General features: G+C 37.5%; 2 protein-coding genes across 2 annotated transcripts in view; one reads left to right on the top strand and one right to left on the bottom strand.

Moving 5' to 3' along the window:
* The window catches only part of PPP4R1 (protein phosphatase 4 regulatory subunit 1), a 37,252-nt gene extending 35,123 nt beyond the window's left edge, over window positions 1-2,129 (bottom strand). The window contains exons 1-2 of the mRNA XM_015814262.1: window positions 1,995-2,129; window positions 1,461-1,505 (exon numbers count right to left, since the gene is read on the bottom strand). Of these exons, the coding sequence (XP_015669748.1) occupies window positions 1,461-1,505; window positions 1,995-2,001 (52 nt within the window). The 5' untranslated portion in view covers window positions 2,002-2,129. The remainder of the gene's footprint in view (window positions 1-1,460; window positions 1,506-1,994) is intronic.
* Window positions 2,130-12,591: 10,462 nt separating this feature from the next.
* The window catches only part of RAB31 (RAB31, member RAS oncogene family), a 25,966-nt gene continuing 13,906 nt past the window's right edge, over window positions 12,592-24,651 (top strand). Inside the window, exons 1-3 of the mRNA XM_015814275.2 lie at window positions 12,592-12,627; window positions 20,654-20,733; window positions 23,027-23,108. Coding sequence (XP_015669761.2) covers window positions 12,592-12,627; window positions 20,654-20,733; window positions 23,027-23,108 — 198 coding nt within the window. The remainder of the gene's footprint in view (window positions 12,628-20,653; window positions 20,734-23,026; window positions 23,109-24,651) is intronic.

Genomic DNA, 24,651 nt, shown 5'->3' with positions numbered 1-24,651 from the left:
TGATATCAAAATGCTGAATGCACAAACTGACTTTAAAAAGTTCAGGTCTCTGAGGCATAATGTAATTCACAGATCTTCCAAACCTCACAATAAATAATAATCTTCATATGCGTTGTGCCATGACTTCCAGAATTCCTTACCGTCCTGAGTACTGGCACAGATATATGACCGCTGGCCCAATATATCATGACAGTAAATAGGTTGGAGAAGGCTACAAAATTGTTACATGGACTGTTAGCACATTTGCTACTTTTTAAAAGATACTCACACTTTTTCAGGAATTAACAGAATATGCCAAATTAAGGACAGTGCAAATATAACCTATTTGAAACACTTATACCTATTTTTAAATAAATAATATGTCTTGTATTAATTATAGTCATTCCAATTGGCAGAAAGTCTCAGAAGGAAATCCCTTCTACCCCCCAACTGCAAACCCATCACCAAATTTATTTAAAATAGAAATTAACTTGCATTTTTTCTAAAACAGGAGAAGCAAAATACAATGCAATGCAAATAAATATGTATTCGCACTGCTGGATATCCCCCTTTTCTGTACAGCTCTTGCTTTGCACCACCCCATATCTGTTATTAAGGTTTCTATCTCTCTCCAGAGTAGATTTTGGGTACATGAAGAATTATTTCATGTTTGCACTGTAGAAGCCAGTTATTCTATCCAGAAAACTATTTAGCTGAATATTATTCAAGGTCAAAGACACACTACCACATTTTTAAAAATTCTTTATAAAAAGTAAACTGTTCTTCACTGCATCAACTACTAGCCCAAAAACGAATACAGCCAACCTCAGTAGAGGGATAAATTAAACATGAAAACGTTACAACCGCAAAGAAAACCAATTCCTGTATTTCCACGTTAAACCAACTTCAGTGGCAAGAAATAAACAACCCCCTTCAAAGGAAGGCGTAGTAAGTGGAAGCTCCGAAGCACCACATGACCTGCATCGCATTCATCAAAAGACTCGCAACCATGCTACTAATCCAACCAACCCATCAAATTCATAGCATTCCCCATGTTTTCAGTTCATGGCCTCCGAGGATGTCAAGACACCCACAGATATCTTTGCAAGCCACATAGTGCATCTAAATGCCAGCAAATTGGGGGGAAACAGCCCGGACAGCTGAGCCTGGCTACTTCCTCCCACAATGCACCTTGGGCCGCCCCCAGGATTTCAAACCCTCCATTCACGGAAACAAAATTAAAGAGGTCAACAATGCTCCTCTCTGCCCCTCCCGCATTTCACCCAAGGCACCCACCGCGCTTGAAAAGAGATGGGTTCCCTCTCCCCATTTCATTCAAGCCTCGGGGGTACCCCCTGAGTTTCCGGGTGAGAAGGAAGCGGGCCCGCCCCCGGCCCTCCCCAGTTAGCAGCAGGGCTGGGAGGGCCTTCCATGTGCAAGGGGGAAGGAAAAGGAAGGCGGCGGCGGCGGCGGATACTCACATCCGTCTATCTCCTCCTGAACGTCCTCCTGGAGCAGCGACAGATCTGGGCCGGCGGATTAAGACAAAACAAAAGGCAACATGAATTCTCGCCGAGGGACTCCGCGCGGCGCCCTCCACCCCAGCCTCATCACGGGCTCCCTTTGGCACCCGAGCGCACACCTCGCCCTCGCCCCCTCCTCACATTCCCACTCCGAGGGAAAGAGAGACGGAAGGGGGACGCCTCCCTCTGCCAACAAATCCCACAAGCCCTTCCTACCTCACTGTCACTGAGAAACGCATAGTTGTTGTTTTTTTTTTAAAGGAGAGAAAAAAACAACCCCCCACTTTCACCATAGTTGCTCCCCACAATCGCTAGTAGTCCATGCACACGGGCGGAGAGGCCCAGATACCCCACCCAAATCGGGGAGTTGCCCGGGGGGGTCTCTCTCAGGCGCGCTGCCTTTTCCTTTGGGGACTTATTTGTTTCGAGGGAGGGGGCTCTCGCAACGGGACGAAGGGGGGAGGATTGGGGTGGAAGGGAGGTGCTACCTACCCGCCATGTTCCTGCAAACCTCCCCGCCCGGTTCCAGGGGCTACATTTAACTGCAAGGGCACCAAGAAGCGAGGGCTGAGGGAAAGGACAGCTGGCTTGAGGCCTTTGGGCCCAGGCGCGTTTCCGGGCGTCCCCGGGAGAGTCTCAAACCGAGCGAGCGAGCGAGTCGGAGAGGGAGGGGTCTGAGTCAGACACAAACGGCTGCCCCCGCCTCCACCAGGGAGGGAAGGCAGGCAGGCGAGCGAGCCTGAAACAGACAAGCCGAGCAGCTCTGCTGTTCACCTCTCCTCCTCCGACTGACTCACCGCAGCCTCGAGAGCCGCCTCGGCCGGGCGCAGCCCTGTAGGAGCGGTTTATCCCGGCCGGACAGGCCCAGCCGGAATCGGTAATGCGGAATGGATGGCTTTAGCCAGCTCGAAAAAAGCCACATGGCACATTGGCGCGCCCCTCCCAGGGTCCAGCTCTAGTCCTGAGAATGGCTTCCCTTGACTCGGACCCGACCTTGTCTCCCCGTCTTCCTTCAAATTGGTTGAAAGACATGACATTTGAGATGTTTGTCTCTCCTGGTGGGCAGTGGCACCAATTCATAATTACGCTTGAAGGTTGTTATATGTCCTTTACATACTTTTTCTTTCTTGGATCAGACACTCATTTCTCTCTCCCTCCCCCCTTGTAAGCGGATGTTCTCTTGGCATTGTCCGTGTTGTCACTGGCTTCATTTTTCTTTTGTTGGATGCTTTTAACCCCTATCTAGGTTAGAAGCTTTTTTATTATATTGTACTGTTTTCCTATGTAGAATATTCTGCATTAAACTTAACCAACAATAAACTGAAATGATAAAATGGAACTCACTATTTTAACTGTAGGGTGACCCCTTTGGTTTATAAGATGGCAAATGGAGCTATTGATGTCTGGCACAGCAATAAATAGATTAAACCATTATGATGTCATTCTATGAAGAACTACCTTTCAGAATTGGTGTCACAATGCAGCAAATTCATGCTTTATCTTATCTCTTGACAATACAAGAAATTGTACAAAAAATTAATCAAACTACGATTTGGAATGCAAACTACTATGTCAAGGAAAGACACATTAATAAGAATCTTTAGGCTCATATATAAGCACACTGAGATTTAAGAGAAAATAATATTTTGACAGGGAAAAATAGCTGCTATAACCTAATGATCAGAAATATTGTCAGATAGGAGCTCCCTGGTTGAAATCTTATAGGATTAAAGCATTAAAGCATCATATGGCCACATTAGTATGCTATTTTTCTTTTCTGCAGAAAAATATGCTGGCAAAAAATGGCTGCTTCTGTTGTTAGCTCTGTTCTGTCTCATTCATGAGCTATCCTTGCTGTTTTAATGTACAACACTTTAAAGAAAAGAATTGATGGAGTCCTCCATCATGCATCACCTACCAACAGGAAAACAGCCACCAATCACTCTATCTAACTAGTACTGAACTAGTACTGGTATAGGGAGGTGCGTGGTGTAGCATGCTTAGCTACCTATCAGGTTGTCTAATTAATAGCTTGCAAACCCCAATGTGCTCTATGCCTATGCTGTGTCAGGTTGTGAGTCTGGCATTCTTATGAAAGAGCTAAATCTGTGTCCAAGTAACTGGCAAATAAGTTGTAGGCATGAAAGAAGTTGGGGGGGGGGGGAGAAGCAGGAAAGAGTGGTTGATAATGAATAAGTTCCATCTGGTAATGCTGCAAGGGCATGCCAGTATTGGCAAAGAGCAGTACCAGGAATTAGACCAACGTTTTAAAAAAATACAGCCATATGTATACAGCAAAAAAGGTCTAATATATGTTCCGAAGGCAGAACCATCCACAGACAGCTGTTAGAACCAGGCTGTCTCTTCTAGTTTATATCAAACTTTGCAACACTAGATTAGCCCTTTCTTAAGAAAGCCCTACTTTTTAAAAATAGATCTAGTTCTTTTTCAAAGGGCATGCAATCCTTATTTAAAAAGCAGGTTTAGCTCTCTTTAAAAAAGATGAAATCAGTATTTATAAGGAAGCTGTATTACCTTTATAAATGTACCAGAAAGCGCTTGGCAGGAATTACTTAGGGAAATGCCTTTGCAAAAGGTATCTACCAGTGCTCACCCTTGTAGCTCATGCAAAAATGGGTATGGAGAATAATTCTTCAGAGACCATAACAAAGAGGAAGTGCCTTCAGAAACTTAAATTGGTCAGTAGGAGCTGTGCAGACCCTAGTAGAGTGTTATAGTGTAGTAGTCACTTTTACGGTAAAAGGGTAACTGTTTTTTACGTAACCCTCTTTTCCCCCTCGTCATAAAATTTTATTCTTGTTAATTTTGAACGAAGTCAACATCGTACCTTTATCTTACTTCCGTTACAATATTCCGGTATCATATTACTTTTAGTCAGCACTCTATTACAAACAGGAAGTTAGGGAAATATAAGGATAAATCAAGGGTAGAACTGAATGCAATTTTGAAGCTAATATGTAAAGTAAGGCTTATGTTATAGTCTCACCCGCTTCTAATCTATCATATAGAGACAATAACATTGGATTATAATCTATAATATGGATAAAACACTTAGTAACCAGTCAAAGTTATGATGGATCTCCCGAGGTACTTATGACTCGGCTCTGAAGTTCTAATGGCTGGAACTTTGATCGCATTTCAGGGTCTTGGCAACTGGCCCACATTTACAACCATTTGCGGCATCGTACAATCATGTCACCACATTTTATGATATTTTTGCCAAAAACTGCCTTTACTTCCAGTTTTCAGCAAAAATGCCCCATCGCAAACAAGTGGTTCACTTAATCTCCTGCATTAATGACTGCCACATTTGCTACCTCAACCTTCTTGTAAAATTATGCGTTACTGTGCCTACAGTTCCTCTTACAAAAGAAGGAAACTCCAGATTCATCTGGTATAATCAGATATGGGTATGGTATCATTAGATTTTCTGTATTACGATCTTACCATGGGCCATTTGCCAAGTTGTTCTATGTAGCACGTAATCTGTAGTACCTATCCCAGAGAAGAAGGGGAGGGGTGAGTTTAGTATAATTAAGAACTATCTAGATTGCAATATTTTAAAATGGAGCAAATAATAAAACTTCAAAAACTATATCATGAAAGTCTAGGAGCACTCTCATATTAAAAATCATAATACATTAATTATGTCCATGTGCCCTTATTTAATTAAAACTTTCTCTTGTCAAGAATACTGCATCCAATACAGATAAAACAATTTAAAGTGTCTTTTCAAAGCTGTCCCTGCATGCTGGAATACCATACCGCTTAGGACTAGGTTGATCCCAATTTTGCTCATCTTTTGGAAAGACCTGAAGACCATGTTATTTTCCCATGCATGGAGAGAGTCAGGCTAAACGAACCGACAATGCTGGTATATGTGGTGTTCACTAGCCACTTTGTGTTTCAGTTGGTTGTGAAATATATTCTTATTGTATTTTTTAATTTTTGTCATTTGCCAAGAGTTGTATTTATGAGTTGGGCAGCCATATAAATTTATTTAAATGAATATATAAAGTACAATATAAGCAATAACATATTACCATTTAAATAGTTAAAAACTGTAACCTCATAACCTACCACCCTGAAACACCTACAAGGGCTTGTTCACAAATCTCTCTAAACCATTGGAGGGCTTATTAAAATTATGTGTGAACTGGTTATCATAGTATTGTTAAATAGCCATGGTATTTTAAAAAAAAATTGCTTATGTCTGCTTAATGCAATAGGACTACCAGCTGCAGATTGGCTCAACATTAAGATAAGAAAACTCTGGGTGAAGAACAAGTAAATGCCTTAGTAAGGCCACACTTAGAATACTGCATCCAGTTTTGGTCACCACGATGTAAAAAAGATGCTGAGACTCTAGAAAGAGTACAGAGAAGAGCAACAAAGATGATTAGGGGACTGGAGGCTAAAACATATAAGGAACGGTTGCTGGAATTGGGTATGTCTAGTTTAATGAAGAGAAGGACAAGGGGGACATGATAGTGTTCCAATATCTTAGGGGCTGCCACAAAGAAGAGGGAGTGAAGCTATTTTCCAAGGTGCCTGAAGGCAGGACGAGAAGCAATGGGTGGAAACTGATCAAGGAGAGAAGCAACTTAGAACTAAGGAGAAACTTCCTGACAGTTAGAACAATTAACCAATGGAACAACCTGCCTCCAGAAGCGGTGAATGCTCCAACACTGGACGTTTTTAAGAAGAGACTGGACAGCCATTTGTCTGAAATGGTGTAGGGTTCCTGCCTGAGCAGGGGGTTGGACTCGATGATCTCCAAGGTCCCTTCCAACTATTATTATTATTATTAATATTATTATTATTATTATTATTAATGGGGAAAGCAAACACTTTGTCAGTGATCTCTATAAAATAAGACATAGAATAAAAGGAAGGATCTGCCAGAAAGCTATCAGCAGAAGAGGAAGCAAAGGCATTTCTATTAACAGTGAGGAAACAATACTTGCAAGAACTGCAAGATGGTTGGACAGGAATTTATTATGTGACCTAAGTATTAGAGGTGTATTTGTTCTGGATGAAGATAATGCATTTCTAAGCAAAAACAATTGGATTGGTGCCCAGAAGATTCATTAAGCAGAATAATGAGGGACGTGTGAAACTATAAATTCTAATACTTCTCTTGTATCTTGAATACTCGAACTTCCTTTCAAAACACTTACACACGTACCGTTCTCTAAATCTTTCATGATCTGTCGGACACGGGATTACCCAGTAGTAAAATCTCTTGATTTGTCTTTGTCTTACTGGTTTCCGTGGTTTTTTGTCACGTCGTCCTCGTAGAAGGTTGAATCTTTTGGTTTCAGTAATGGGTTTCCTTGTGGAATCTTGAAACTTTCCCCTTCCCTTCCCTTCCTACCCCATCCCATCTCTTTCTAATATGCAGGAAAATGGCTGCTGCTAGATGGGGGAAGGAGTGAGGGATTGTGAGACTGATTGGGAAACTGTCACAGAATGTTGAAAATGAAGATAATGTGATTGCAGCAGCCTGATAGCACAGCAGTAGCCAATAGCACTGAAGCAGCCACAACTTTCATTCCCTTGGGAGTCATGATTCCCAGATTTTGGAAGCATTCTGTAAGCTAGCCCATTCGAAGTACCTTGGTTGAAACGTTATCACACTATTTTGCCCACTTAAAGGTCATGGTAAGAGTTTTAGTGATGTATAGATTTATATACTGTGCTTTCAGGTTTTATTGGAAGAAATTGGCCTTGAGACTTAATAGGAAGACATACAGCAAATCTTATTGGATAGGAAAAATTTGGAACCTTAAGGAACGGAGAAGCGGAGAAGAAAGTACTCCCTGCCAGAAGATGAGGAAAATGATGGTGACTTTGCTTCTGTGAGAGACAAAAACAGCTATGTGTCTGGATTCTTTGGCTCATGAAGAATCCCATTTCTCATAAGTAAGCCATAAGCTATTGTCTGTTCTCCTAAATGCAGGATATGAAATAATGTTTAAAGTACCGTATAGAAAGACAATTTTAAGTTAAGAAGAAATTGAAGGAATTGGTACTTTAATCCTCATGAAGTATTAAGTATTAGATATGACAGTATATATCAAATACCTGACAGTGGTTACTCATAAGTAAGCCATAAGCTATAGTCTGTTCTCCTAAATGCAGGATATGAAATAACGTTTAAATTACCATATAGAAAGACAATTTTAAGTTGAATAGGAGAAATTTTCTATAACATAATGAGTTCTAAGGAGCTAGATAGCTTTTCATATGAAGGTGCATTTAATCACATACAGTGTAGACATTCACACAGGGTGAATGTTGCACTTTGCATTGCAAGGTATAGTAGTTGGTATTTTCCAAATGACACAAAAAAGCATTTCATATGCTGAACACCATAACAAATTTCTCTATGTTCATGTAACCAGATTATAACCCACAAGTTGCAATATAAAATATTACTTAGTGATCCAAAGATTTTAGTGAATACTCAGGATACTAATTTTATAATACAATATAATAATTTTATTTAAAAATTATCTACAAATGGAAAGTATGGAAAAAGAGAATTTCCATTGCAAGTTCCAGATTCAAATTCAAGGATGTATTTAGGAATGAATGAATGGGTGAATGAATGAATGAATGAATGAATGAATGAAAATGTATATGGCTGCCTAATTCATTCTCAGTGACTTTGGGCAGCTTACAAAGATAAAAATTTCACATAAAAACAATAAAAAGCCATAACCCCCCTGAAGACAACAATCAGTCAATCAAATAAGCCACTTGATGGGCCTCATCCCATTCTGGGTTCCCCAGGTCTGTTGGCAAAACCAGGTCTTCGGCGCCTTGTGAAAGAGTGTAAAACTGGGTGCCAATCTTATTTCTGTGGGGATAATGTTCCAAAGGGAGGGAACCACCATACAAAAGGAGAGAGGATTTTCAGCATTCCTTGCCCTCCCCACTCTAGTAGGTTGGGTAGATGTGATTAGATCCGCAGTTTATGTTCCATGAAAATATTTTTTAAAATGAATTACTGAATTAATTTAGAATATTTTAATCCCTGCCCAACGCTGTTAAGCGTGCTTAAGTCCACACTGAAATGTAACCATTATAAAAATTCAGATGACTTGCTTTTTAGAATGTTTATGTGTTACAGTTAAGCAGTATTAGCCATTTGTTATGTACTTGATGTGAGAAACAAGGAAATGGGATAGAAAATGGTTGTGAGCAAAGAAAATAACCTGTCATTCATGCAGGGACCAGCCACTGAGAAATCCCACTCCATATAAAGTGAAAGGCATAGGGACCAATTACCTTTCTTCTCTAATGACTGCTTCATACTCTGAAACATTTCACCTCTTGAGGTGAAATATCCTAAACCTTATAGCCTTCAGGAAGGTACTCAAGACTATTCCACTGAATCTTTGGTGTTAGCGGTCTAAGAGCTGCCATGTACTTAGCTAGTTTGGGAGGGTTATTAATTCTTTTGTGGGGGAGTTGTAAATTATGAATGTTAGTTAATTAAGGACAGCCTTGAGTCCAAGGCAAGCAGCATATAATATTTTGTAGAAATAAATAAAATGAATATAAGTGACAAACCTGCCTCTCTTAGCTTCGTTTCCTTGAGCAACAAAAACTACAATACTAGAACAGAGGCAAATGATTGGCTGCTTTACATCCCTTGTTAAAAGAAGTGTCACAATCCCAGTATGACAATGAGTTGCTTCTTGGCTGTCAGAAGTAACTGAGCAAAAGGTATTTTTTCTCAAGGGTCTATGTGCTTCTTTTCATGCACCTATTTCATACTTTTTATGTATGGAATAGATACATATCTATTTCCTTAGATTCTTATGACTATAATTTGTTGTTTTATCTCATGATTTATGTTGGTTGCTTTTATTTAGTATCCTATTAAGATTTATGTTGATTGCTTTAATAACCTATGACTATCACTGAGTATTGTATCTATGATTTATGATGATTGTATTTTATGATTATGATTATCACTTGTTGCTTGTATGTACACTGAGAGCTTATGCACCGGAGACAAATTCCTTATGTGTGTCCAATCACACTTGGCCAATAAAGAATTCTACTTTTATATTTCTATTTCTATTTATTTTTTCTAGTGATCATTAATGTCTTATGAAGAGACGAATCTTGATTTGCCAGTGTGTGTACTTATGCCCAGTAGTTCTGGCTAGTAATAATTTCCTGACAAAAGTTTCTTAGTGATAAGAAATATGGATTTGAGATATTCATATCTTCATTGAGATTTCCTTAACATATTCTGTGTATACTAATTCCAACAGCTTGTGTTATCCATATTATAGATTCATATATGGGTCTTTCACATCCCAGTAATATATTTCTTCACAGCACCATCTGCAGCAACTGCAATGATGACAGAGTGTCAACTTTATACAAATGCCACCCTTATACATTTGTATTTCAGTTTCTGACACAAACATGTAAATGTGTGTGATAACATTGTTGCATGCATTTCATAATTTGTCTCCCTGCCATACGCATCTCTTCAGGGACTGCTGCTCATAAACATTTCATTCTCTAAGTCTCAAAAAAGTCCTTCTGCTGTTTTGATCATTTCCTTCTTAACTTTTCACATATCTTTTCTCTTTGGTCACCACATATCAGTTTATTTAGCAAATGCTTCTTAGTCTAATTTTATCATTCTATATTCATACACTCAGTTCAGTTTTAATTTAATATTTAATCCATTCAATTTAACCTCAGTCGAAACTGCTCACAGCATAATAACAATAAGTATAAAAAATTTAAAAAGCAAGAAAAATAAGCAGACGAAAAAGTACAGAACAAGAATATAAATGTAAGTCCAGCCAAAAACACAAAAATACTGTATATCCCAGAAGGAGCTACATCCGCTCCAGCTCTAGCCCAGTACACTATTGGAAAAAGATACTAGCAAACCCTTTTTCAATGTTCAATATTGGATCACAAATCCTATCACTATCAAAACAGAGTATGTCCCATCAATATCACATGAGAAGGCCTGATTTCCTAGTTTATCTAGGAAATGTCAAACACATTTATAATCTCACAAGTTAACAAGCAAGCATCAAGTGTTGGGGGGGGGGACCCACAGTGCTTTCCCTGCCTTAAATGGAGTATTATTGCTATATCTCAATCTTACAATTTTCAAACCACATACTGTACTTACAAAAAGACTATATAGTTTTGATATTTTGTGTGAAGATAAATATTTGCAGTCAGTAGTATGCTTTATCACTCTATTACACTCTGATTTGTTTTAATAAAGTTGCAATTTTTTGAGCTTAAAAGTAAATGTTTAAATTTCTTTTAGAGAATTAAAACTCAGATGTTTTCCAAATTAAAATCTGCAGGGCCTATAATTAGGATAACAAGACTTGGGTTTTTTCATAACATATTGAAAAGTGAGAGATTCCTTAGGAATGTTTCTCTGACCTCAGGTCTTTAAATACAGACTGTTATGAAAGTTCCTGGAATAAAAAGGGACAGACACTGTTCATAATTGATCCCATGTTATCCTTTGTGTGTACACAAAGATTATCTTAACGTTTGTACCTTATCCTGTGTGATCTAGTGATAAGAAACATTATAATTCCTTTAACATTAACATAATCCCAGAAACTTCTTGGATGAGAAGCGAAATGTTTTCAAAGAAAAAATTAAGAAAGTTCATTTGCCTTTTGGAAAAACACCCTTGGGACTCTACTGGAGAGGTTTAAATTAAATTAATTTACCCAGTTTAAGATTGTCACTTTGGGCTATTTACTATTTCTAAAACCAATGTACCAGAAGATTGTTGGGATGATAGGAAATGTTGAAGATGGGAGTGCTAATAAAACGAGTAATTGGAAGCTTTGTCAGATGCTGTGGTTTCTCTGCCTGTTCTGAGTGAAGATATGAATAGGTGTTATCTATTTGAAGGTACAAGAGGAGACGTTTTAGTACTCTGTAATTTGGTAATCCTAGAAACACCTAGTTTACCGAGTTTACTGAGAATTAATTCTATTGCCCTTTGATATCTCACTGAACTGGTTGGATTAGGCTTTCAAAACATTGTATTAGAGAAAAATTAATGGACTTTATACAGGTCACAAAATTCAGCTTTTGTATGATAGGCTTAGAATTCTAAATTTGCTTTCCTTAGCTAGGGTTGCCAGGTGTCCACTATTTGAGTGGACAGTCCACTTTTTTCACGTTATGTTCACTATTTTTTTTCACATGATGAAATGGTACGTAATCTAAAGCTGTACAGTCTACTTTTTTTACTACTTAAACCCCCCCCCCCCCCGCTTGTCCGCTATTTTTGGGAAGCAGACCTGGCAACCCTATCCTTAGCCCATGTTTGCATTATTGGCTATATAACCTTAAGGAATAACAATTCTATCCTACGCATTGCTACTTAGATGGTTTAATCTCTGTCTTGATGTGTTTTTGTTTTTGTTTACAGGGGTGTACTGAAGCCTTGAAATCTACTTCCTGGTAAATGGCCAGTAGGAATATCAATCCAAAAACGGCTTGTAAAAAAAGTACGGCATCTTGTTTTGTTTTTAATTTTATCCAGCAGGTTTTAAATCAGTCCACTCATCACATCAGTGACTCTCTCCCTCCCCATCCCCCTTCAAAGCTGCTGTTATTCGCCTGCTGTTATTCTACTTGGAAGTTTGAGCCCTCCGCCGGCGGGACGCGAGCGGAGAGAAAAAATGGGCGGGAACGCAGCGTTGCTTCTGTTCGTTTCGCAACCTGGAACGGCTCGAGGGCCAACCGCGGGTCCAGCGCGCCGATCTAAGAATGGCAACGGCGTCTTCCGAAATACGCTGAAGTTTAGCTCTTTTGTAAGCGTTGGGTTTGGGTGAGGAAAGCGGCGAAAGAAAGCGAGGAGGAGCCCGGAGCCGAGGGTTATGCTCATGTGACCGCTGGCGGCACAGGGCCGGGGGGCTGCTGAGAAGTAGCTGCAACTGCTGCCGCTTTGCCCGTTTTTGGAACTGGGTAGCAGCGACAAGAGACCGGAGGATTCGCTCCTCTCAAGGATGCGAAGCCGCTACGCCCCAAACAGATGATGGCGATACGAGAGCTGAAAGTCTGTCTGCTTGGAGTGAGTAGCGACCGAAAGAAAGGAAGGAAAATACGGGAGGGGGGGGGAGAGGGATCTGAGCAGGAGACAGTGGATTCTGGGTAGCGAGTGAAGATTTTAAACAAACAGCGTCCCGCACAAACGACCGACAAGAGAGCGCGAGCCGAGCGCAGGGAGGACGGGCGCTGTAATGCAGCTTGGCAAGGCTGCGATTTGCAGAACCAGCTTTCTTTGTCTGCCTTTTGGCCCGTTTCTAGTTGGGATGCGGACTGGCTTTCCGCTCACTTTACTTTTTTTTCGATTTGCTTTCTGGGAATTTTGGCAGCTCAGGCAGTTAGACTAAATAAGGATTAAGCAGGCATACTTTCCTCCTCCTCCTCCTTGTCCGAGATTTGTTCCAGTTACAGTACCGTCCTACTTTTGTCTGTTGTCCTTTTACCTGATGGGAAAGGCTTATAGCTATTCTCCTGGGAGACGTGTTTTGATTCCCGTAGAGGTGATGGAACCCCATTGAATCTCTTTAACGATGGAGAGTGCGCTCGCAATGTTGAATGCTGCTTTATATCAAATTAAATAAAAAAACTTACAGAAACTGTAATTCATGTGGCAAGCTGGTCTAGTAGCCTTCCCGTTAACCTTTTGAATAAAAAAAAATGTGAAGAGCGTTTAATTTTGACATGGAGTAATTTTTCTTGTAGTTTTAACCAGTTATTAAGAGTAGGGCAACTACACTCCCACACCTGCATTAATGATCAGATTCAAAGATAGGTAGTTGTAATTTTTGTAGTGATGTTCTCTTGTTGGGAAATGTCCCTTGAGAAGTATTATTTTCAACTGTTAAACTATAGAAATCTCGTTCTCCTTTCCTTCACTCTCTTCCACAAGTTAAGTGTGTTGTGTTTTGTCCTAAATATGGTATTTTTGTGGTTTGTATTTACCAGATAACATTTTGAGCTAAGAGAAGAAAGAGATTGCTACACACTTTAACTGATTTTGGCTGTAAGTGGACAGAAATTGCTTCAGTACAAAAAGCAGTTCACCATGAGATGCAACTCAGCAAAAATAGTTTTGCTTTGTGGCTAACCATATCCTCTTTTTAGAATAATTCTCTGCAGTGTTATGGTGAATTCCTTCTAGCTGATAATTTGCAAGCCCATATAGACTAGTTCCAGGGAATTCTTCCTTTCTTTTCCTCCTCTTGTTTTGTACAGTCATGGTGATTTAATAGTTTAATTTTTACACTGCCTAGATTTACCTTCCATCATGAAGAAAAAAAATAGTACAGCTATTTATTATGAATAAACAGTTCACATTTACAGCAAAAAAAGGTGCAGGGATGCACTCATGATACTGTTTGCAATTCCTTAAAAGTTTTCTTGGGATTGCATTCCATTTTAAGAAGTTGCAGCAACTACTGTATAAATGTATAAATATATAGAGAGTACCCTTGTTATATTTATACAGCCAGATGTTCTGTTCACACTGAAGTTAATTTAGTCTCTGCTCTTGGATTCTCCTATTTCTGCTCCATTCCCACCTATGCCAAGAAAATAAATACGATTTATTTTTTCTTTGATGGGCTTGTTTTTCAAATACAAAGAAATAGATTACATTTCCACTATTGAATCTGTAAAACAAAGAAAAAGATCAAGTGGCCCAGCCTGTCATGACAGTCACCCCAGCAAATCAATATAAAATTACCGTTGTAGACAGTGGGGATTAGATGAGATGGGTTGCCTGCTAGACCAACTCTAGCCTATTGATGTGGAGGCATTTATATTTATTTATATACTGTATTGAAGCACCTGTTACATGTATGTATAAGGATTACCACTCATTTTTTGTAGGTATAGATTCATAGATTTGGAATTGGAATTTTGACTGTGGAGTCCTATTCCCCTCTCTGGGTAGGTGTCAAAATATAAACATCACAGCAGATGGCTTTCTTGCCTCTATTTGTGTACATTCAGGGAAGAAGAATCTTGCTATTTCTCTGGATAATTGGAGTCACTATTGCTCTGTATTTAATGTCAGGAATGGACTATCTGGAATGATAGAAAATAGATCTTGGCTACTGTCTATGCAAAATTCTTTTAGATCATTCAGTATTACTATATTCTATCTCAAGCTGTGAGAAGCAGGTAGACCAGGGGTGTCAAACTGCCGGCCCCGTCAAAACCTCACCCACCCCATTGTCGGCAATGGGGAAAAAGTCACGATACGTCGCAACGTGTCACGTGACATTGCGAGTTTGACACCCATGAGGTAGAGGAATTCTTTTGATATGAGACAGGCAGTGTTTTAAAAATTTACCATCTTAATTGACTTGCTGCTTGGGACTTTTATTGTTTTCAAGTTTATATTTTTTATATCTGGGTGGGTCTTGCTTCTTGGGTTTATTACCTATGTGTGGCTTAACATTTCAAGGCTATATAGGCCCAATACTTTTAATTTCCCTTCATGGAACTAGTTTTCAGTCCTCGAGCTAGTTTTTAGTCCTTCATGCTTAATTTGTAATGAACTTCTAAGATGTTTTTCACAAGTAATTTTGCCCCTGATCTTTACCCAATATTTTGATTCCTGTAACATTTGTTTCTCTTAAATTTAATTGTTCTGCCAATTTTCTCTCAATATCTCTCAATATTGTTTTAATTTTATTTGTTTATTATTAGCTATCTTATCAACTTTATGTCAAGTGCAAATTTGATAAACACATCCCCCACCTCTTCATTCAAGTAATTTATTTAAAAGTTAAAGAAATGAGAGTTTAGGATTTCAATTTATAGCACTCCACTCAATGCCTTCTTCCAATCTGATAAAGAACTATTGACGAGCATTTTTTCAGTTCAGTTTTTAAGCCAAGTATGTAGCATTACATTTTTAAACCATTCACCCTGAATTGAATTTAGCTAATCTCAGTATCTTTGTATACTTTGTCGGATTTTTTTTCTGGAATCAAGGTATATTATAACTAAAGAATCTGTTAAGGAATTTGCTTGATCAAAGAACATGAGACAAGGTTTGCCTGTCAAAATTTGTTCTAGATAAATTGGTGTTGCGTTCTTTCTTCTTTTACTAAATTTTGAGTATAATAGTATTGTACACAACTGATTCAACAGAATGTGTGACAATAGTTGTAGAGAAAAAGAAACAGCACTTCCCCTCTTTAATCAACACTGTTCTTTCTAATATATTCAAATATGCATTTGCTTGGCATGGTGATCTGCTTCATTTCTGCAGACTAATGGAAAATCTGTACTTAGCTTCATTAACTTTGATGAATTTTCATTCCACATAACTTATTTTTTTCTATTGATTATTTAAACCAGATGCCTAAGACCATTTGGAGGAAAACAGCTCCCCATAATTCCTCATACATTTTATTTAAATACTGAGATGTATTTTTATTAAATAAAATAAAATGTTTCAAATTTAAAGGAAACAAAAATGTTCTGTATCTTTTTATACTTCTGTTGTCTCAGCAAAGTTCAAATTGAAAAATATTATATTTTATAAAAATACTAATGCAGTGCTGAACATTATTTTCTGAGTGTAAATCCAACACTTTTTCTGTAAAAATGTGTTTCATAAAAAAATAAGGATAGTTTGTTCAGTATTTTTATTTAGAAACAGCATATTTTGATCTTTCTTAAGCGAAATGAAATTTATTAAATTAATATCTACTTAGGTTTTACAGAACATATTACATATTAATTTGCATAGGGCTATCACTTTAGTATTTTGAAAGGCTAATATCTTAGAAAAAACACTAATAGTAAAGTTAGATTCAGAAGTATTTTTTAAGACAGAAACAACAGGATACTAAGCTTGTATAATTCTTCAGAATATAAACAATTTTGTTCTTGGAGTAGTAGTTACTGGGTACACATTTTTTAAAATTTAAATAAAATTTAGTCTAGGAAAACACACTTTAATCATAGTATATTGATATTACTGTTCATGAAGGCAGTCACTTTTTGTAACATCTTTCTAAATTAGACCAAGTTCTTAGGAACTATTAGAACTGAGTTGTTGAGGACTCCTAATTAATAAAGGAATAAAGTACATAATTTTACAGCTATGCTACATAAATAGAAGTTTTTACTGACCATACTATTTTTACTGCAAGTGTGATTATTTATTTATTTATGAGAATTTATATGGCCACTCATTCACTTTCAGTGACTCTGGATTGCTTACAAAAAAACTAAACCACAATATACAAATAGTGAAAACAACACCTCCCCACACCTTTTTTGTTCATAAGTTGACCATTTTTGCCAGGATCATAAAGCATAACACAATAATTAAACAAATCCCATGGTTGTTAAGTGAATCCAGCATATCCAGTGGACACTGCAACTGATCATAAATGTAAGCTAGTTGCCTAGCGCCCCAAATGCAATCACACGATCCACAGGGGTATGCAGCACTCGTGACTTCAAGAGCAGGTCATAAGTAGCTTTTTTAAAAGTCCGACAAAACTTTGAAGAGTTAAGCGAGGATTACCTATAAATCCAAGAAATCAGAAGTACATTAGTGGGAAGCCATCTATCAGTTGCTTACTGTTTGAACAATAATACAAGTACGTTAGTAAAAAAAGGTTTATTGGCCTGTTTTTGATGTTCATGGTTCTAAAGAAAAACATGGAAAACTCTTCAACGTCAAGCCATTTAATAAGTTAATTAGCCATCAGAAGTTCAAGTGGAAATAGGCTGGTTTGCAGAATATTTATCAGAGAATCTTTATTGGGATCATGTCAGATGACTAGAACATTTTGTGCAGAAATTTTTTAGAGTTGGGCAGTTTTATGATACTTTACTTTTATTGCCTATTGCTCAATATTGTTTCAAATATTATTATAATAATTTTCTCTACACAGAGCTTTTGTTTATTTAAATGTACTTTTCACACTGCATAAAATAGTTTAAATATACTTTTCCTTGCATCAAATAATATAATCCAAATACTTTTGCAGACTGAAATTAATGCATAGGATGCAATAGGAAGATATTTCAATTTAAAATATCCTAAAAATCTATCCTATAAAGCAGTGGTGGGGAACTATGACCCTTTTATGACTTGTGGACTTCAGTTCCCAGAACTGGAATTCTGGGAGTTGAAGTCCACAAGTCATAAAGGGGCCATAGTTCCCCACCTCTGCAAAAGGAACTCTAATTTTAAGCCATTTTCCCTCTTCTCTTTATCCCCAAGGATAACCTTCAGTAAAGATTTTTTACATTGTTAGAGAAAGATCATGAATGGCAGTCATTTAAGCTTTATTTCCAATAACTGCTCTAGAATTGTCCTTGAATGCAATAAAAATAGTCAGTTTGCAAGCTGCAGTTATTGACAGCTGTGTTCAGGCACTTTCTCTAAGGAGCATAGCAGAACTTGGAAATGTGGTTAAAATCATAGGGAGGAAATTGTACAATTGCTGATATCCAGTCAGCTGATAATGATTAAATGCTTTTTTGGAATGGCAATAAGAGGAAATGTAATTCTTTATTTATGTATTTATTGGCTCTTCTTTTACCATTTTACATACATAACATGTTTCCTTAACACTTTACATACACATCTCCATGTATACCACATACCTGAGCAAGTGAAGGAATCAAGAACACAAGCAGAACAGGTAGACAGGCAGCTCTCTAGTTTAAAGGCAGTTTTTAAGAAGAGACTGGACAGCCATTTGTCCGAAATGGTATAGGGTTTCCTGCCTGAGCAGGGGGTTGGACTAGATGATCTCCAAGGTCCCTTCCAACTTTACTACTACTACTACTACTACTACTACTACTACTACTACTACTACTACTACTACTACTATTATTATTATTATTATTATTATTATTATTATTATTATTATTAAAGCTTTCACTTGTGGCAAGATAAGTGACTGCATGGATGCAGCAAGATTCCATATTGACAATTATGCACAGAATGCATAAGTGGTATTTGCTACATCTTTTCAGTTTGAATTACATCTAAAATATTCATACTATGTTTAACTGGAAATTTTATATCCTTGATACCTATGTATAAGTAATTTCTTTTAGGATAAATATATTAGCCATTTTACTTGTTATCAAATTCTGGAGCAAGGCTAATTTTATCTAATGAAACAAATTGTTGATTACAGAAAGAAAAAATGTGAACTTGCAACACTTTAATTGAACATATCTGAATTTTGATTTGTTAAACATTGTTTTGTCCCATCTAAATAAAATGTTGTCTATCCTAAGTTTGAAAAGTGAAGAATAGCAACAGGAAAGGAATACGTGCAAAAGTATATATTAATCCATAGTACACAATATGCCACAGAGTGAGTATTTCACTCTTAGAAATGAGCAAAAGGCATGGTTCAACGGAACACCATCAACTTTAATTTTAAGGAATTGACTAGATTATTAGCAAAGGAATAAAATAGACTCTTGCCTGCTCCACACAGACGTTTTAAATTTTACCCAATCTATCTGCCAAACTTTCTAAAGATTTTCGTAGAGTCAGACAAATACATCTACAGTACTTCCAATTAATACATGAATGGAGCATGCAGGCTGCATTGGTATGGACCCCAAAGATCTTAAAATAAATTATGTACAAATCATTTCAACAGCTTATAAGATATCAATGGAATATGTTGAATTTGATAATAATATTTTGCCAGAATTACTATTTAGAATTTGTTAAATTTGTGGTCTGTGTGCACATGTGTGTATCTTTGAATCAATCTTGATTCCTGGCAACTGCCTGGACTAGCCCCTGCAGTTTTCTTGGAAATATTTTTTGGAAGTGATTTGCCATTACTTTCTTCCTAGAGCTGAGAGAGATTGACTGGCCCAAGGTAACCCAATTGGTTTTCTGCCTAAGGAAAGACCAGAACTCATGGTTTTCTAGTTTCTAATGTGCCTTAACCACTACATCAAATTGGCTCTCTTAAATTGGTCTTAAATATATTTAAAAATACAACTACCTTAGCCTTGGAAAATAATCATCTCTGCAAAAGTCAGTATTCTAACACATGGTCAATGTTGGTTGGCAGAGAAGGTATGTATTCAGAATTAATGGGAAGAACAATAATACTAATAGAGGAATTTTGTGATAGAACAGAATCTGTTGGATTCCTATATCCAGGCAAGTCTTTCAAATGAAATTTCTTTTTGTTTGTTTGTTGCTTATACCTTCTCTCATCTCTGTCAAATGCTAGTCTGATGCATTATTTCCTGAGACTGAAAGTTGTGCTTATCTGACTTTCCCCATCACACACCTATTTTGGGCCTAATTATGAAAATTTTGGCAACTGCTTCGGGAGATCCCCTATTACTGGATGAGCTAATGGTGCAGCATTTCCATATTCTGATCTCCTTCAGCCATTTACTTACAAAATAGAGTTCAGCCTCTTAAGTAAATATACCCTATACCTAGGGGTTTCTTCATTTAAAACAGACCAACCTATCAAAAATAGTGCCATAAAAAACAGAATAGAAACACAAGTTAAGATAGGCAAGAAAATAGTAAGTGAGCACCTGTCCAGCCTAGACGAGTTCAAATCGCCAGGACCAGATGGATTACACCCCAAGGTTCTCAAGGAACTAGCAAATGTGATCTCTGAACCACTGAACTATATTTTTCAAAGATNAGAGAAGGACGAGGGGGGACATGATAGCAGTGTTCCAATATCTCAGGGGTTGCCATAAAGAAGAGGGAGTCAAGCTATTTTCCAAAGCGCCTGGAGGCAGGACAAGAAGCAACGGGTGGAAACTAATCAAGGAGAGAAGCAACCTAGAACTAAGGAGAAACTTCCTGACAGTGAGAACAATTAACCAGTGGAACAACCTACCTCCAGAAGCGGTGAATGCTCCAACACTGGAAGTTTTTAAGAAGAGACTGGACAGCCATTTGTCCGAAATGGTATAGGGTTTCCTGCCTGAGCAGGGGATTGGACTAGATGACCTTCAAGGTCCCTTCCAACTTTACTATTATTATTATTATAGATGAGCGTTCAGGACAATCTTGGGCTGATTCTTCCTTTCTTAAATTTTAGGATACTGGAGTTGGCAAATCAAGTATAGTTTGTCGATTTGTTCAGGATCATTTTGACCACAATATTAGCCCTACTATTGGGTAAGTACCATGTACAGTTAAGCTAAATAAACACTAATGAATTCTTTCGTAATTTAAAGTAGGGAAAGTTCTTTATTCAAGATAGCTGTATAGGTACTACAGATTCTGTCCTTAGGTTAACATGGAATGTTATTGAGTGATCATGTTACCACCTTCTATTAACGCCAACTGCAAAGTACTTAAATTTTTCTGCAATTTGTTTGTTGAGCTCCTACAATTTCCGCAACACTACCCAAACCAAGCAATTTAGGCCTATTTTGGGGTAGGGGATTATATATTTTTAAGGGTAGAGATGAGAGGAATATTCTCCTATTCCCATTCCCATTCTTAAAATTCTGAAAAGTGGATAGCAGGATTGATCTCGCCTATTACAATTACACTTATTTGTTACATGTTTTTATCCTGCTTTTATTTTTTATAAATACCTCAAAGTGGTGAATATACCTAATATTCCTTCCTCCTATTTTTCCCACAACAACAACCCTGTAAGGTGGGTTGGACTGAAAGTCACCCAGATGCCTTTCATGCCTAAGCAGCCTTCCAATTTCTAACTTGATGTTTTAACCACTATATCAAATTGTCTCTTTATGCCATAAGATGACTTCTTATGGCTCTCCAGAAGGTTTGGATGTATAGTTAACATTTTTTTTCTGTAAATCATTGACGACTCTGATTTAAACCCATAGTTTTTGAAAAGTGCTTTTCATTTAAAATTTATTTATTTATACTTCACATTTCTAAGGCTGACAGGCTCAATAGTGAATCTAGGCAACTGTCCAAAGCAACCGCTGTCGCTGAAAAAAACAATGGGAAGGAAACAAATATATAGTATATCAAATGGATGTACCAGAGTTTACAGTAAAGTTTGTTTTTACTTTAGAAACAGAACTTGTTTTTAGTATTGCAAGGGCAGAAAACAATGACAGAGAGGCAATCTCTCAAATAACTAGGCCCTGTGCCCTGAAGAACTTTACAGACGATAATGAGCACCTTGGATTGCATCCAGAAGTTCATTGGTAACCAGTGCTGCTCACATAGCAGAGATGTTACATCAGTGTTTTGAGGCAGGCCCATAACAGTTTGTGTCATTGAATTCTGGACCAGCTGAAGCTTCTAAGTGGGCTTCAAGGGCACTCCCATGTATATGTGACTAAGGCATGAGTGATTGTGAGAAGAAATTTCCAGTGAAGGGAAAGGGGTACTTGGCACATCAGGTCAATATGTGCAAAGGACTTCCTGGCCACAGTCACCACCTATTCTTTGAGCAGGATCTGTGCGTTCAGAAGGACTGCCAAATCACAAACCACTTTTGTATGGAAAATACAACTTTATTCAAAACTAAAGATAGAAATATCTGATATTGGAAAAATCATAAAGCTATAGTTACTTCTACTTGTCAGAATTAGGTCAGTTCCTTCCCATCCAGACCTCAACAGCTTCCAGATTCTGTGACAACAGCAACACTGGTCAACCAGGCGTTGAAATATGCAGCTGAGTACCATCAACCTACTAAAGATGTCTGCCTAATGATGCTTTAATTACCACTTCATTGTTAAACAGGAGGGATAAGAACAGTGAGTCTTAGGCATCCACAAACTAAAAGCGTTGGACTTGACCTTTGTCCAATTACAATTAGTATTCCATTTATATTGTTATATAATTAATTGAAAAGTGGGAAATAATTATCTAGATGATGATAATAATTTATGCAGGAAATCTTAAACACTACCATGCAGGGAAAAAAATGAATCTGTCTGTTTGTTGTTGTTGTTGTTGCTTAGAATTAAATATAGCTTAGAATAAAGATTACTGTTTTACTTAATCTCTCCTTATCTACTTGAATGTTACTGAAAATCAAATTATAATATTTAGGATGGATCAGCTGAAATTTCCTAGGCATGTATTTGCTTCACTTGAAAGAACAATTTCATTTTGTAATTCATCACATTTTAACAAGATAGGATAGTGTGGTTTAAGTGGCTACTATATCATTCATCTTCATTAATTCTTCTAGTATCTCAAATTTTACAAATGTGCATTCTTTCTAGAAAACAATAACTTATTTTCCTATTTAAAAATAGTGCTGCACATATATGCATCATTGTTTAACTTTTAGCTTGCCTGAAATATCTGTAAAATGTTTGCTATTTCTCAAAACATTAAGGAGAAATGCTTTGTTTTCTTGTGAAGATTAGATTCCTGAAAAATATTGTTTTCTTAAATACATGCACAGTAATTTAATGTAAACTCTGCTTATTTTTAAACAATGTGCAACTTTTCTTGCAAATTTTAGAGCTTCTTTTATGACTAAAACAGTTCCTTGTGGGAATGAGCTTCATAAATTTCTGATCTGGGATACAGCAGGTCAGGAGAGGGTGAGTATGAATCTTTTATCTAAAGACAATTGCAGGCCATATTCTGTATTGTTAATAAAGCAGGGGGAAGTAGCATCTGTAACATAGATACTGAAGGTAAGAAGGCATGGTATGTTTATATTGTTTTAAACATCACAGTAATCTAAATTCTTCAGTTACAAAAATGAATTCTACCACTGGCATGGCTTATGCAATAAACAATTTGGGTTTTTTCCTCCATTCCCAATAAGTTTCCTTAATACACATTAATGGGTCTTCCATTTCAAAAGCATGTAATTGACGAAGTTCCATCTTAGCCATCTAAAGACATTAAGTATAATTTCTTGCATACATATTCAAAATTTCTTTAGTCTGCCTTTCCAAATTACTACCATAGGATTTTTAAATTTGTCTTCTTTCATGGAGGACTACTATTGTCCTACCCTGTTTAAAATCTTTAAAAGCATCCCAATCTTCAGATTTGTTGAATCTGCTGAGCAAACTGGATCATCAACAATGCATTAAAATCTTAAACTGCAATATTATGAAGAATTTTGTCTATGGAGATTCTCAGTCATCCAGTCGTGGTTGTCCCAAAAGTGCTTTTTCAGGAGGCAACTGGACTTTCTTGTTTTTTCTTTGAAGACATTTCACTTTCATCCAAGAAGCTTCTTCAGCTCTGATTGGATGGTGGGGAATGGAAGGATTTATATTCCTTGCAGATAGCTGATCATTTGCATTCTTTTAGAGAGCCATTAAAGAGTCAGTTTGAGATGTTGACAACACAGATTCATCCCCAACAGCCTGTGCCTGTCTTCAACAGTGAAGGAACACAGAGCAGAAAACATCCTGCAGCCAAGAAGGCTCCACACCACATTTGCACTACTTAGGTGACCCTGAGGACACATATAAACCGCCAAATGGTCTCAATGACACTCTAAAAGAATGCAAGTGACCTCCTTCCATTCCCTACCATCCAGTCAGACCTGAAGAAGCTTTTTGGATGAGAAGTGAAAAGTCTTCAAAGAAAAAACAAGAAAGTCCAGTTGCTTCCTGAAAAACCACCTTTGGGACTATAAAGAATTTTGTGCATCATTTGCAACAGCCTGTTCCTGCTTGCCCCTGCCAAAACATATTCAAAATACTCTAGTGCTGTAGCTTTGAAAGAAGAAATACTCTTCCCAACTAATTAATTATTTCTACTAGTTTAAGTTGCCAGTTCTGTGTCTTGATGTGTGGCATAGAAGGATAAGACTAAATCAGCACTTCAAGATATTCCAGTTTTCCCTGTTCTGACAGAAACGATTTTATAATAGAGATTAAACAAATGGAGCACTAAATCATCAATAGATTGACGCTTCCAGAATCACAATAATATGCAGTCAATTCTAGTTCCAGGTTTCTGGAAAGGCAAAAATTTTGAACCACTAGAATCTTCTAATTTCTGCTTTCTCAGGATCTTCTAGGCTTCAGCTAATGGCCCAATCTCTGAACTATTTCCATGTCTTTCTCTCACCCTATTGCGGACATGATGTTCTTATTTCCTGCAACTGGCTTCAAAGGA

Source organism: Protobothrops mucrosquamatus, unplaced genomic scaffold, assembly GCF_001527695.2.
Source record: "Protobothrops mucrosquamatus isolate PMUCROS unplaced genomic scaffold, P.Mucros_1.0 scaffold233, whole genome shotgun sequence".
NCBI classification, from domain to species: domain Eukaryota; kingdom Metazoa; phylum Chordata; class Lepidosauria; order Squamata; family Viperidae; genus Protobothrops; species Protobothrops mucrosquamatus.
The sequence above is the reverse complement of the archived record's forward strand: the minus strand, read 5'-3'. Positions and strand labels throughout refer to the sequence as shown.